General features: G+C 47.4%; 1 protein-coding gene across 3 annotated transcripts in view; it reads right to left on the bottom strand.

Moving 5' to 3' along the window:
- Positions 1-15527, bottom strand: part of LOC311588141 (protein FAM169B-like) — a 90240-nt gene that overhangs the window by 50514 nt on the left and 24199 nt on the right. For 2 of the 3 annotated variants that reach the window (XM_084765628.1, XM_084765627.1), the window contains exons 2-3: positions 12802-12932; positions 9177-9276 (exon numbers count right to left, since the gene is read on the bottom strand). In XM_084765628.1, coding sequence (XP_084621754.1) covers positions 9177-9276; positions 12802-12932 — 231 coding nt within the window. Of the gene's footprint in view, positions 1-9172; positions 9277-12801; positions 12933-15527 lie in introns of all 3 variants that reach the window. The other variant, XM_084765629.1, reaches the window with a different exon arrangement.

Here is a 15527-nt window from a genome sequence, read left to right as displayed (position 1 = left end):
CCCAAGGTCTGTACGTCACCACAGCTAAAAGGCTTTCAAGTCCCTCACTCCTTACTTTCCTCTCTACTGCTCCCCTGCAGTTTAAGGCACCAGTGGCCTGTTACAAATCTTAGAAATATGTGTGTTGGGGTTGGGGCAGGGGAAGGGGAGAGACACAGTTAAACCAAAGTGACAGGCCATCTTTCCCAAAAGCAAAATACATGTAGGAAAGAAGAAAAAAACAAAGTGATGAAAAGTTCTGGCACAGGCCGGCACATAAACACATTCCACTGAGTTGCATGACTTTTATGCAACATTGACTGTGCTGGTCAATAATTTAAGGGGAGGGGAAAATAAACCAGTTCACATAGCAACCGTCACATTGCATTACTCAGGCTATCATTTCCATACAGATGTTGTCCTTAAAGGAAAACACTTCCTCAGACGTCAGTGAACTCGGGTGCCTTTTGTCATGAGAAGGGAACATCTGGCCTGCAGTGCATGCACAGCAGCCCCTCTGTGTCCCTCAGGCTTTTCTTGCTTCAAGCAATTTTGTTTCTGTTTGCCTAGATTTTTAACTCAAGAAAGATGGGGTGGAGGGAGAAGGCGGGGCCTGGGGCCTGAGGTACAGTTGAACTAAGAGATACCAGGGCAAGAAAAAAAAAATCTAGTGTATCTAGCAAAGGAACCACCTTAAAACTCAGGGTGAACCAAGGCAAAGTTACCAAATTTTTCAGAGTTGTGGAAAGCACAGTGATGCAGACAGACACCTCAATGGCACAGAGAGAAATCTTCCATACACTTGGAGAAAACGTATCCCTGTCCTTTGGGACAAAGGCCCCATCCTGGAAACAGAAAATATTTTCCGTGGCCTCCGTAGTTTCCAAATACCATGAGTTCCTTGTTATGAATGACGTCTTTATGCTCTTTCCCTGTTTTTAAATCCACCTCACACTAGGTACCATAAATTAACAGGGAAAGATGAGGAAAGCCCAAACCATGGCCAACAGGTGTTCCCAAAACACACGGTTATCACTGTGAGCAGATCTCCAATCTGCTTTCTTCATAGATCAATAAAGACAGGACTCTAGGATCTGTATGTGTCTGTGGCCATAGGGCATCTTAGCTGCCCAAAGCAGTGGGTACCTAAGAGAAAGCCAAGTTTCCAGCCAGAACCCACCCACCCTTTCTATTCCCTTAAGTGGGGCTTCTCCAGTACTCGGGGTGAGACGATCTGGCGGATACCTATCTTTGTATGATGCAAAAAAATTGCATGCACCAGCTAAAACAGACAAATGCTAGCTAGGTCTGCTGGGTCACAGGAGCAAACAAGGTGCCTGTTCACCAGGGGACCCTAAAGGAGATATCCCACTCTACATCTCTGTTTTAGAGTCTGGGGAACGTGTGTGTATGTGTGTGTGTGTGTGTGTGTATGTGTGTGTGTGTATGTGTGTGTGTGTATGTGTGTATGTGTGTGTGTGTGTGTGTGTGTGTGTGTGTGTGTGTGTGTGTGTGTGTTCCCAAGCCAGAACAATTGTCAATAGTATTTTCTTCTTCCACTGACTCTGCTACAAGAGCAAGCCTCCTAGAAGCATCACCCACAATCGCATGCACATGCTAAGACACGCTAAGACAGCTGGGGTGATCCCAGTCTATTCCTCCACCTCACTTTAAGAAATCCACAGCTCAGCCAGGTGTGGCGCACACCTTTAACCCCAGCACTCGAGAGGCAGGGGCAGGCAGATCGATATGAGTTCAAGGGCCAGCCTGGTTTACAGAGTCTAGGACAGCCATGACCACACAGAGAAACCCTGTCTCAAAGAGAGAGAGAGAGAAAGAAAGAGAGAGAGAGAGAGAGAGAGAGAGAGAGAGAGAGAGAGAGAGAGAGAGAACACAAAAACACAAAGAAATCCACAGCTCTACTCGCCCTATACCACATCTCCATCCTTAAGCCGATCGCAAAGTCTACTTAGCCTGCTCTGGGGTAAAGGGTACCTCAGAAAAGCCATTCTGTTCTGAGAAAGCCCTCCGAGGCCCTCTGGGGTACAGCTCACGTCTGACCCTCCACTTCCACAAGCTAGCCACCTGCCCCAAAGGCAGCACAAAGGGCCAGTCTTAGTGTCGCAATCTTCCTTGGGCCAAGACAGCCCCTCAGAGGGCTGTCTACAAGAGGCTCTGGTTTCGTCTGAATGTTTACCTTGGCACACGCTGTCACTACGGGCTACAATAGACATGTTTTTCCAGGAAAAAAAATCATCATTTTTCAGTTCCCTGCTTGTTTTTCTCAGGGTGCACATGACGGGCAAGCACCAAACACTGTAAATAAATTAGCAGTAATTTCAAGAGTGAACGTTACGCTTGGTCACAAAATGTCCTGGGAGCCAAGAGGGAAGACAGACATTCTCATGAGAGAAGCCAATGTGTGGTCACAGCTGTTTGTACTGTCACCTCAGTCTCTTTCTCTGGAAGTGTCTGGCTTGCTGTTTCTGAGCCAGGGTCACCACAGTGTTTCACAGCTCCCTGGGCAGAAAGCTCAGGAACACGAGCCGGGCATCATCTTTGGTTGACAAGATACCTTGCAGAGCCAGAAGATCCGAGTGACACCTCCTGCCTTCGGGGTGCTTATGATCTGCCCATCATAAGATGAGCCATGGACAGTGTCATGTGCGGTTTCAAATTGATGTGCCCCACACTGAAGAGACACCCACAGAAGGAGTGCCACTCAGGACAGCATCTAGTCCAGCCCCCTCTGCCCACAATATACCCTGACCTGGCTACTGACAGCCTTCAGGGATGAACATTCTAGCCAAGTTTCCTTCCAACCAAAAAGGCAATCAGCTGGGCACTGCAGGAGTCAGAGCCAGGAGCCTTGTCTCCAGCCCTAGTCCCCGTTCCACCCTCACCACATCACCAGGCATCTTTTGAACTCTGCCCTCCCTCCCTGCTCCCATCCATCATGGCCTCCAGGGTAAGTGATGGCCAGGAACATATCAGGATAATCGTAAAGAGAAACCTAGAATCCTTCAAAAGGAGTCTCCTGCTAAGACTCACAGCTGGCTGGACTCTGCAGGGTGCAGCCCAGGAGTGCCAGCTGCCAAAGGCCCAAGTCTGAAGCCTTGCAGGTCACCGGAGCCAGTGGCCTCTGAGAGCACGAGAAGCAGATGTCACTACTGAGCCTGGCATCAGGAGACAGGGACAGAAGGCCAAGGAAGTGGCAGTGGGCGTCTTCTCAGGGTTCATTTTAGCTCAACTTCTACCTTCTTGCAAAGAACCACTCATGGATCTCCCTTACCTGACCAACGCCATCTCATCCTCGGATCGTCTGTAGCACTGTGGTACTGGGTCTCTGTCACATGACTCAATTATGGAGTGTCATGTTTTATTAGCTTCTGGACAGTCTTTGCTGACATCTTGCCACTAAGTTTTATTTTTTTAAAAATAAGATAAAAAAGAGTGTCAAACAAATACTGTCAGAAAGAGTGCAAAAAATAAAATAAATAAATAAATAAAGGACACCTGTTGAGATTATCAGCAAGTTTCTTAAAGAGGGTAACAGTGATGTGGCCCAGCAGCTCCCGGAGAAGCGGGTCATCTGAAAGTGTCCTTTGTCACAAAGATGTGACTGTGCAAAGGAGTGGAGATTATATCCCATAGGGAAGGACCAAACTCCAGGTCCCCCACAACCCTGTATGATCCTGGTGGAGAGGGCCAGAGCACTGTATAAGCCAGGTAAGTGCTCAAGTGCCCTTGGGAGGGGGGAGAGGGGGCACACAGGACAATCTGCAGAAGCTCACAGGCCAGCTAGCCTGGCAGGCACAGTGGCACATGACAGAGACCCTGCCTCAAACAAGGTGGGAGTTAAAGACCGATACCCAAGGCTGTCCTCTGACCTCCAGACATGTGCTGTCATATAGACACACACACACACACACACACACACACACACACACACGGGACAGATAGACAGACAAACAGGAATGCAAACAAAGATAGAGACAGAGAGAAAACGAAGGAATAGAGAGAGACTCGAAAAGAAAGAAAAAGGAAAGAAGGAAGGCAGGGTGAGAAAGAGGAAGGAAGAAGGAAGAAATGAAGAAGGAAGCAAAGAAGGAAGGAAGGAAGGAGGGAAGGAAGAAAAGAAGGAAGGCTGGCTATAGATGTAGAGAACAGAACCCTAAAAGCAAATGTCAAATACCTGACAGTCACAGAGGGCCACCATCACTGCAAAGGCAAATGGCTCTGGACACCTAGAATTTATCCCACAACTACCAGACCCAAGACTACGGTCCTGGGACTGAAACTTACTCTCTCCAAGAACATGCAAAGTCAGGAAGGGACTAGAACGAGCAGGTGATACAGTTTGGGGAGCCTTTGGGAAGCCACCAGGCTCATCCTTAGAAAGCTGCACACCAGTGCCTGCATGATCCACTTTGCAGAAGAAACATCATAGAAGCAACATCTAGAGAATGAGAAACAGGAAAAAGGAAACCCCAAACTTGAGAAAAACCATCCTATGAAGAGACCACACCCACCCATCCGGATGGCTCAGATGTGGAAGGCATCAGGTCTGAACGGAGACACACAGCACCTCAGCGTGTTATGTCCCGAAATGCAACAGGCCAGCCCAGGGTGCAGGGACCAGAGCTTCCTCGATGCAATGATTGGCTGGTCTGTACACCACATGTCTTCTCAGCCTGGTGGCCCGCAAGGCCTCACACCCACGCAGATCAGTCTTATGAAGAGCCATCTCACCCTAGCTCAGGGCATCAGGCTAGAAGCCTGGTCCCTTCTGTATTAAAGTGGATTAATAATTAGTCAAGCAAAAAAAAAAAAAAAAAAAAAAGACAGGCCCCCTCAGGAAGTGAAAATAAAATGTTTAGAATTGAATGTTGATATATTTGAAATTGAGATGAATTGGTATGTTTAGAATTGAAATAGAATTATTCGGTGATCTATTTTTCTCCTTCTGAAAGGCAGCCACGATGCCTAAAACCCACCTTGCCTGGAGACTTCAGTACATCTTCAAAGGCCATCTTCTGGCTGTTTGTCAATGTGTGTGTGTGTGTGTGTGTGTGTGTGTGTGTGTGTGTGTGTGTGTATGTATGTGAAAAAGTATGTGAGTGTGCATAAATATGTGTAAGTGTGATGTATGTTAATGTGTGTCATGTGAGTGTACAAGAGTGACATGAGTGTGGTGTGTGAGTGTACAGGTGAGTGTGTGCGAGTATGCCGTGAGTGTGTGTATCTGTACACGCAGAAGTCAGAAGTGGGCACCAAATCCCTTACAACTGGAGTTAAGGGGGTATAAGGGACACCTGGCTTGTTATATGCTGGATTGAAACTTGTAAATGCTCTTAACCTCTGAGCCATGTCTCCAGCTTCCACCATGAGCTTTGGACCCTCACATCCCCTACTCCAAAGCCTGGTCTCCTCAGGCATTGCTTCAGCCCTCCCTTTTTCCTCTAAACACTACATGGACAAACAGCATTTGCTTCAGACATGGCCCAACTGGCAAAAGAGGTCATTAGGAACACTGTCTTCCCTTCTAACACCAGGTCACAGCTGGCTCCTGGCATCTTCCCTCATTGGAATGGCTTCTTTTTTTTTTTTTTTTAGTTATTTATTATTATGTATACAGTGCTCTGCCTGCATGCACACCTGCAGGTCAGAAGAGGGCATCAGATTACATTATAGATGGTTGTGAGTCACCATGTGGATGCTGGTATTTGAATGCAGGACCTCTGGAAATGCAGTCAGTGACCTTAACTGCTGAGCCATCTCTCAAGCCTGGAATGGCTCTTTTTTTTTTTTTTTTTTTTTTTTTGGACCCAGAATGGTCACATGCCCCGGCCCCAGCCCTGATCAGCTGGTGTCTGGAATCAAGTACATGACATTTATGCAACAGGCACTTTGGGGTCTGTAGAAGAACAATCTTACAGTTAGTGTCCTTCACTGTCACTTGCCTGTGACGTGCCAAGGAGAACATGCCGGGGACAAAATTACAGCTCATAGTTTGGCCAGAAGTTAAGACACGAGCATACACCTCTGAAATCTTCTGTTTCCCTCACACAACAAACATGCTAAGGTGCAGAGTAGACCAAGGTTTGCCGTGCTGGACCACGGGAATGCTGCTCACTGAGGTCCTGCTCTCTGCCAGAATGGTCCCAAAGCATCCTATTTGCTGCCACGCATCCATCAGTTCCCACAAATACCCTGGGAAGTATAAGATGTCCTCCCTTTTGGAAATAGCGAACCTGATGCTCAGAGAAGCCAAGGAGCCCAGCTGACACACACACTCACTTGACTTCAAGTCACTTCACTTGACACCCAAATCCACAGCAGGACACAGGGAGAAATAAGAAAAGCAAAGGTCACTAGTGGTGGCTGTCATGGAATTCAACAGGGAAGATGGGGGGGGGGGTGATGCCTCTTCTTTTGGTGGGAGGAATTATTTTGTATATTCATAAACACTTGAGATCAATTAATAATTAATAAATAAGGAAAGCAAAGGAGAGAGAAGTATATAAAGGCCCTTGAGGAGCTGAGGCAATCCAGGAAGGCAGGCTGCTGGGCATCTGTGTCCACTTCCCCTTAGGGACTATAAACCAGCCGCTATGTAGAAAGTCAGAATAAATACTCACAAGCAGCAGATAGAGAAGAGGGTGTGCTTCTGAAGCCACCTTTATGCAGACCGCATGTGCACCTCCCTACAGAGAGACTGGTGGGAGGCATCATGGCTTGCATTTGAGCAGGATGCCATAAGCATCATCCACTGCTTGCCACCGGGGACCTTGCCTTCCAGGATGGTTTTCATTTGCTTACAGACTTATCGGAAGTCACTGTAATGGAGTCAACCGGCTTATCAATAATTAACTCACACACAGTTATCAATAATTAACTCATACACGGGGGCCAATCAAACAGCTTCTGATCCCTTTAGCTCCCATTTAAACACGCATCCGCCTTTACCAGCAGGCCAAGATGACTGCACGGGAGCCAACGGTTCCATTCTCCACAGACACAGCTCAGCACAAGGGTGAGTGACACACGGACTGGGCGGAGCTGTGAAGAGTCCTTGTACTATACGGTCTGTGTGTCTCACACCCCAAGGTGTGCATTCTCTGAAGAACTCAAGGCACCCTCTAAGTGAGGGCAAGGGGTACAAAGTGGGGTGACTGACAACAGGAGCACTTCCCTGGAATCATCAGCAATCGCGGCCAGCAACAGTGCAACAGGAAGTCATGGGGAAACTTTATTTAAAGTACTCTTATATATGAGCATGGAGCCACAGTGAGATTTCTTAGCACTTATGAATATGTATTAGGGTATACTCTTCAAAAAAAGAAAAAAACCAACAGAAAATTAAGTACAGTGCAAACGGGAAACAGATTTCTAAGAATCTATCGGATGTTTGCATCATGCAGACTGTCTTTAAAACCCTATGTCAGAGTCTTGTTCCATGTCGACATGGGGTGGAAGAGCTGCTGATATTTGGGCATTTCCTTAAAATGATCCATTGTAGAGATTTGCATAGTCTGTGCATTGAAGGACTCCCCTCCCCCACCCCATCCCCACTGTACCGGTCCCCCTACCCCCCCACCACGATGCAGTAGAGTTGCAAACACAAGGTAGCATCAAAATCCTCAAGTTCTCCTGGGCCCTCTCTTCAGGACAGTCAAGGCTCTGCTGGATGGAGAGCAAAGAGGCGGCCTCACTGTGATGGGAGAGCTGTCACACAACCTCTGGTAGCCCGAGGGACAGTAAGGAGGCTTCGTCAACCCACCCGCAAGCCTAGACAGCTAGCCGAGCACACCTGTGTTTCACATGTGGCAAGAGGAGAAACATGAAAGACAGTCCTACACACTTTTGAATGGCTTGCTCCCAAAGGTGACACCTCAGACTTCGTGACACCCACAGAGCAAGGGCTCCTCCAAGCGCAAACTCCAGGCGGACAGTCACATGACAAGCAAAAGCGTTTCTCAACCAGATAAGGACCTAGAATCCCAAAATGTCAGCATTTAAGGAGGTCTAGCTAATTTAAAAATGTACTGTTGTTATTATTATTCCATCGTACTGGAAAGCAATACTTGGCATTGTCAGAGAGGCAAAAATAAACAAGGAAAATACCACGTGGGATTGTTTGGCGTGAGTCAGACCGGTACCTCCCTCGCGCTCACTGGTGCTCTGGGTTCAGGCGGACTAACACCATCGTACACTCTTCACTGCCAGCAGTCCCCGAACCCTGATCCACTCCAGAGGACTCACTCCATGGAGCTGGACCCTCCTGTCTCTCCATAATGCAGGGATGGTAAATGACTCACAGACCATGGCCACCAGTAACAAAACACACACTCCCCATGGTCACTTTGAGCCTTCCCATGCTCTAGCTGACGGCCTCTGGCAGGTCACTTGACCACTCCAAGGCCCTCGTTCACCACGTTTGGTGGTGAGAATGACCCTTTCAGTCCACAAGGGCATGGGGATGCCCGAATCATGTCCTACCCAGTGCCCACGGCTCTGAAAACCACTGTTAACGGGGATAGCAAGAGTGAGCCCCAAAAACAGCTCTGGGTAGGGACTATAGTCAGAGACATACAAAGTGGCCCATGTCTCAAGAAAGATAAAATCAGAAATGCGCCACTGGTTCCCTAAGAGTTGAAAACAAGAGAGGCTACCTTAATATTCCTCCAAATTCAACAATGAACATGGTCAAGATCCCCTAAGTAATTGACTCCTGTACATTGTATACCACAAAAATCAAGATCTCTGAGTTTAGGGCCAACCTGGCCTATACTGCAAGTTCCAGGACAGTGAGGGATACACAGAGAAACTCTGTCTCAAACAAACAAACAGGTCAAAAGGGCTGTACGTGCAGCTCAGTCATAGTGCTTGCCTAGCATGTGCAAGACTGTGGGTATCAGTCTCAGAACTATGTACGTGGGGTGTGTGTGTGTGAGCTCCATATCCATTAATAACTCCCAACCACGGAACTGGAGAGCTGACTCAGTTAAGAGCACTAGCTGCTTTTTCAAAGACTCAAGTTCAATTCCCAGTATTCACCTGCCAGCTCACAGTTGTCTGTAACTCCAGTTGCAGGGGATCTGATACCTTCACACAGACATACATGTAGACAAAACACCAACGCACGTACAGTAAATGAACTAATTTAAAAAAAAAAAAAGAGGATAACCACCAACCTGTCTTTGTGTCCTGGGGATTAACCAGAACCAGTATTTTATGTTGAGGTTCATCACAATACATACTGCAAAAACAGAGAGACGAAGATTCAAGTCTGACCTAAAGGAAAAAAAAGCAAATGAAATTACTACTCTCCTCTCTCATTGCGCTAAGGCACAAGAAACGACTTAGTTAATTACTTAGCACCGGGCTCCCTGAAAGAACGCTGTTAACAGAGATAAACTTAGCAGGATGCAGCAAAAACAAACCCCAAGATCACCAGTGCATCAATCCAGGCATCAGATCTCTGTTCTTCTCTGAGCCACCCTGAGCTCTCTCCTCTCTCTGTGACTTCTGCTCCTGCAGCCTTCTCCATCCTAGACATCTCTGGGCCTCAACCTACAAGGCTGATGGCCTCACTCCGCCTCACACAGTGTTGTTCGCTCTCATCTGCTCTAGAGCCCTGGTAACTGCTCAGTAGAATGAGCCCAGGCTGAGCCAGCCTCCACAGACGCTCCTGCTAGTGGACACTGTGGCTCCTGCTCTGAAAGTGGCTTTACAGTGTATACTGTGAGCCGGGTGTGATGGCTCTCGCCTACAATCCCAGCACTTGGGGAGGCAGAGGCAGGTGGATCGCTGTGAGTTCAAGGCCAGCCTGGTCTACAAAGCAAGTCCAGGACAGCCAAAGGCTACACAGAGAAACCCTGCCTCAAAAAAAAAAAAATGTGTACTGTGTCTGAGCCCTCCAGGCTCAGCCCTGTCCTTTCAGCTCCAAGACGGAGAAACTCAGTCCAAGGTGCTGTTTTTCTAATAAGTGAGAGGTACCAGATTGTCCCCGAGGGCCACATCTGAAACCCTCCTTGTAACCGTCCAACCCTCTGCTCCCAGATCCCAGCTTCTAACACAAAAAGGTCAATGCATTCCACTACCAATACTGTTTTGAAAACCGAGAATATAGAAAAATCAGAAAAGAATGTGAAGCTGAGCTAGGCAGGCAGGTTCTTGTAAAAAAAAAAAAAAAAACCTTTACAGCAGGCCACCACCATTACCAAGAACTGTTTCCCGGCAAATCCTAGGGCTGGCAAACATCTCAGTACCTCCCTATTTTGGAGTGACTTTAATGAAAGGTCCTCAAGGCACTCATCCTCAGGGGCGGCTGTTAGAAAGGTCATCAAACACCAAGTTACAGAAACATCACAGCAACCTGAAAAGATGCTTATTGTAGACACATTGTAGTCAGAGAGAAACCCTACCTAGGTTTTTGTTTTGTCCTGTTTTTTGTTTGTTTGTTTATTTGTTTTTAAAGATTTAGTTCAGTTGGGCTTTGTGACATGCACTTTTTTCTTATTTATTTTTATTTTATGTTCATTGGTGTTTTGCCTGCATGTATGTTTGTGTAAGGGTGTCAGATCTTGGAGTTATAGACCATTGTGAGCTGCCACGTGCGTGCTGGGAATTGAACCTCAGTCCTCTTGAAGAGCAGTCAGTGCTCTGAACCGCTGAGCCATCGCTCCAGACCTCTACCCAGGTTTTTAAAAACAGGCAAAAATCACAGCATTGGAAAGATGGCTCAGGAAGATTGCCAAGTTTGAAGGCAGAGTGGGCTACACAGCAAGACCCTGACTCAGTAAAAAATAAAAATCAAAAAGAAGCACATCAGCACGTTTGCACAGCTAGCCACACACACGGCTGCGCTTCCTCTGCCCTTTGCTGTATGCCTTAAACGTCATCATACAATGAACACACACTGTTTCACACCAAAGAAATTAGCAAGCATTGTGTTTTAAATATGACAGGTTTATGTCATGACTAGAAAAAAAAAAGAGTTAACTGTGAAAAGAAGAAAGTCAAGAAATCTTATAGCCTCCTTGTCTTTCCTTTTAGTCTGAGACTCTTTGGATACAAAAAGTCCCAGGTAATCCCGTGTAAACCGTGAGTAAGTTCAAGCCAATCTTGGTGAGCTCAATTCTGTGTGACAAATGGCAGGTCCCTGCCCCTGTCCCTGTTTCCTTACTCGATGCTAAAATAGCAGAGAACCAAACGATACTGGTTTTGGTTTTGTTTGGGGGAGGGTGTTTTGTTTGTTTTTGTTTTGTTTTGTTTTTGGCCTAACTTCCTTCTCTTTAGAAGAGGTGGAGGCAAGAAGTCGTCAGTCATGTCGGCACGTGACTGCAAAACAACTGTTTTGCTTTCTGTTTTCGTTAGTAACTTTGGCTTTATCCCTTCACTGCGCATACCCCATGTTGGGGTTTATTTTTAAGTTATTCATAAATATGAGTGCAGCAGCAGCAGATAGCTGATAGCTGTGTCCTAAAGAACCTGTGGGCAGCTCTTGCGGCATCCCTCACGCTCCAGCTTGGCACCAGCACCCATCAGATCAGGTAGCATCCGATGGATGCCACGGGTCCTTCTGCTAGAAGGCCACTAGGCGGCGCTAAAAGCACATGAGGATAGCAAACTCCCGCGGCAGCTCAACCACTTGAGGTCATCCACCAGAGGGGAGCTCTTCTAAGAGCGGCTTTGCCTGTTAAGCTCCCACTTCCAAACTCTCAAGGACGCCACAGTTTGTAACTGCACAAGCCACCGTCTTCATTAGCTCTGGGACAAGAACTGTTTACCAGCTCTGCCTGCCAGATGACAGCTAATTTCTGGCAGGAACAAAATCGTCTACATCTAATGCAGATGTGGGTACCGCCCTGGATTCCCACAGGGAGGAATACAGTCTTAGGGGTGCTCACCTTGTAAGCAGGAGGTCCCGAGTTTGTGTCCCCATAACACACATAAAAAGACAGGTGAAATCGACATAGCATGCTTGTAATCCCAACACTGGGGAGGCAGAGACAGGCAGACTCCCCCAGTTTGCTGGCCAGTCAGCCTAGCCTAGTTATGCACCTCAAACCAGCGAGAGATCTTGTCTCAAAATACGAGGTGGGTTGTATCCTATATACTATTGTATCCAGAGGTTGCCCTGTGACTTCTACACATATGTGCACATATTGGCATGTTCATGTGGGTGCGTGCACGCACACACACACACACACACACACACACACACACACACACACACACCAACACATATATAACACATTATTTTTAAGTTTTGTCACAATATCGACAAATAAAAATTTCCAGGTCTCTGTGTCCCCTTTCGTGCCGTACCTATTCACAATACACAGAATCACATCAGTACTGAAAACTACAGGTGGCAGAGCTTCATTCTAAGTCATGTGTCAGAACTGAACCAAACCTTGGAGAGCAGAGATGAGCCACTCCCCTCGCTTTAAAATGAAGAGACTGGGGTTCACCCAGGCATTACCTATAGCATCTCATTTAAGGCTCATGCCAGCACCAGGAGGACAGTGACATTGGTGCCCTGAATTCGATGTGAGACCGTCAAGGCCAGAGAAAGAAAACACTTGCTTGAGTCCACAGAGCTCCCAATTGGACACATGGGATTCCCACAGGTTATCTGGCCCACAGCCTGCAACGACCAGACTCACACCAGTGAACAGTTCCTTCTGCATTCCCTCTGGAAGTTCCTTTTTGTTTGTTTGTTTGTTTGTTCGTCTTTGTTCTTCTAAATCTGACATCCCACTTTCTGAGTTAGACTGGACAGCATGTTCTTCCAAGGAGAGTCAACCATACCTGTTCTCCAGTGGGAAGAGAGAAAACCTCTGTTGAAGTCTGGCCTCTATCCCTGAGCAAGTCATAGTAACCCTCCGCTGCAGTGTGATAGGCCTGGGGGTCATCCTCCAGGATGTCCACAGGGTAAACCTCTATAGGAGAAAAAAAGCAGAGATACAAATGGCTTTATTCTGTGACTGAAAGGAAAGCTAATCATTTCTGTTTAGTGGTTGTTGTCATTTATTGTTGTCGTTTTTGTTGTTGTTTTGTTTTGTTTTTGAGAAAAGATTTCTCTGTGTCATCCTGGAATTTGCTCTGTAAACCAGGCTGGCCTCAAACTCAGAGATCCACCTGGCTCTGCCTCCCAGTGCTGGGATTAAAGGTATATGCCATGGCAGCTCAGCTATTTCAAGGGTTTGGGGGGGAGCAGTTTTGGGGGAGGGTGCTCAAGATTTCTCTTGTCCTGGCTGTCCTGGACTTGCTTTGTAGACCAGGCTGGTCTCAAACTCACAGCAATCCTCCTGCCTCCGCCTCCTAAGTGCTGGGATTACAGGTGTGCGCCACCATGCCTGGCTCTATTTCAAGTTTTTAAAGGACTAGTTTGCTTTAGCAATCAACCATAGTCAGGGCTGCGGAGATGGCTCAGTTAATAAAGTGTTTCCCATGCAAACATTAGGACTTAACTTCCATCCCCAGACCCCACATTAAGACAAAAAAACAAAACAAAAACAAAAAAACCAATCTTGTAATCCAGGCCCTAGGGAGGCGGAGACAGGCAGATTCTTGGGGCACTCTGGTCAAGCAGCTTTCTCTAATCAAATAGTTCCAGGCTCATGAGAGGGTTTGTCTTAAAAAAAAAAAAAAAAAAAGAGTGGAAAGTGGATGACAGCTGAAGTTTACCTCTGGCCTCCACATGCATGTGCACACATAAAGCACATAAAGGCAAAAAAAAAAATTGTTCACTTATTCCCTCCCAGACTATTTTCAAAAACCCCAGGCATACACTCAAGCAACTGAGTGACTTTCCATCCTTCCCTCTGGTCCACTCAGGGGCGGTGAACATGAGCGGGTCTCCTGAAGGCAGAGGTCGGCTGACTGGAACTTCAGCACCTTTCTCACATGTGACTTAAGGTGCTCATTTGCCAGGTGACAGTCACTGTACAAGTCCCTAGGGTCCTCCCCTCTGTCCCTGCCTGCTGCTGGGCTCTGGGAGTGTAATGGCTCATGAGTGGGAGAACACATCCCTACATCCCCTTTACAGGGAAACTAAGATAAGGTATTCAGCAACCGGCAGAAACAGATCCCTGCGATATTACAAACTGGCAGCACCCAGTTCTTGGAAGCAGCAACGGTGCTGCCTGCCTCTGGCTGACATCCAAGAGCACAGGGACTCAGAGCCTACTCTGTGGACCCAACTCTCCCTCCTGCAGGCTACCCTGCCCTTTTCTTCCTCCTCCTTCCCTCCCCTTCCCCACCTCTTCCTCGTCCCCCTATCTCCTCTCTCACAGAGACAAATCTGGACTGTACAGTCCAGGCTCGAACCCTGTGACATCTCAGGTGCCCCATTCTTCTCTCCGGAGAGCTACTGAGGAAGCTGCAGACCCTACGCCCAGGCAGGCCTGCAGACCCTACTCCTGCTGATAGCAAAGGGTTCAAGCCTTCAGTTCACTCTTGCCCAAGAGGAATTTTTACCTCTGCCAATCAACTCCCAGTGGGAGACCTCAAAGGTGAGCAATCTGCCAAAAAGCCAGTGGATGGGGACATGGTAGCATCCACCCAAACCCTCAGGCCCACTGTCCTGGGTGGAAATGACATGAATACGCATATTGCCCACAGCTGAGTGGAACCAGACAGCCTCCCTATAAGGAGGTTCTGAATCCATGGACCCCACCAAGCACAGACTTGGGCGTGCATGGGACATGTACAGATGTCCTTATCAGGGCTCCCTAGGGAGTGAAGTACACCGGCTTCTATGCCATTTACTTGTGTTAGGAACTGTAAGTCACCTAGAGACTGCAGTATCCAAAGGCTGTCTTTGAACCAGTCACCAATGGCACGCTGAGGGAAAACTGCATTCTTGTACTATTCGGTTTTTTTAAACAGCATTTGAATATAAAACAACACACACACCAGGCGTGGTGGCAGTGCACGCCTGTAATCCAAGCACCCGGGAGTCAGAGGCAGACAGATCGCTGTGAGTTCAAGGCCAGCCTGGTCTACAAAGCCTGTCTAGGACAGCCAAGGCTACACAGAGAATCCCTGTCTCATAAAAACCAAAACCCAAACAATAACAACACACACACTTACACACAAACACACACAATGTTCTCAGAAGTGTACTGGCAGAAATAATCAAAATAAAGACATCAAGGGTTGACGGTTTATTTGGTAGCAATGACTAAGTGAATATAAAAGAAGCCAAGATCATCTGTTGGCGAAGAAGGCACATGCTCTCTACACACAAAAACACGTAATCAAGGAAGTCCAGGCTCCTCACGAACATGATCAGCAATGCCTTTAGCAATGTGTGGGCCTGACGACTGTACACCCAGGCAGGCCAGACCCTATGCCCAGGCAGGCCTGGTCTACATCTTTACTGGGATTGTCAAGTTCTCCACATAGAAGCCAGATGGACCCAAAGGACACCAAATCACTCAGAGACTGTTTCTATCTGTCACAGAGACAAACTCAGCCTACAATTGTCCTTGGGTCCGCCCCTCACTGAGACCAAGGCCCCAGCTTCCCAA

This window comes from Acomys minous (assembly GCF_964271855.1).
Source record: "Acomys minous genome assembly, chromosome: 2".
Classification (NCBI taxonomy): domain Eukaryota; kingdom Metazoa; phylum Chordata; class Mammalia; order Rodentia; family Muridae; genus Acomys; species Acomys minous.
The sequence above is the reverse complement of the archived record's forward strand: the minus strand, read 5'-3'. Positions and strand labels throughout refer to the sequence as shown.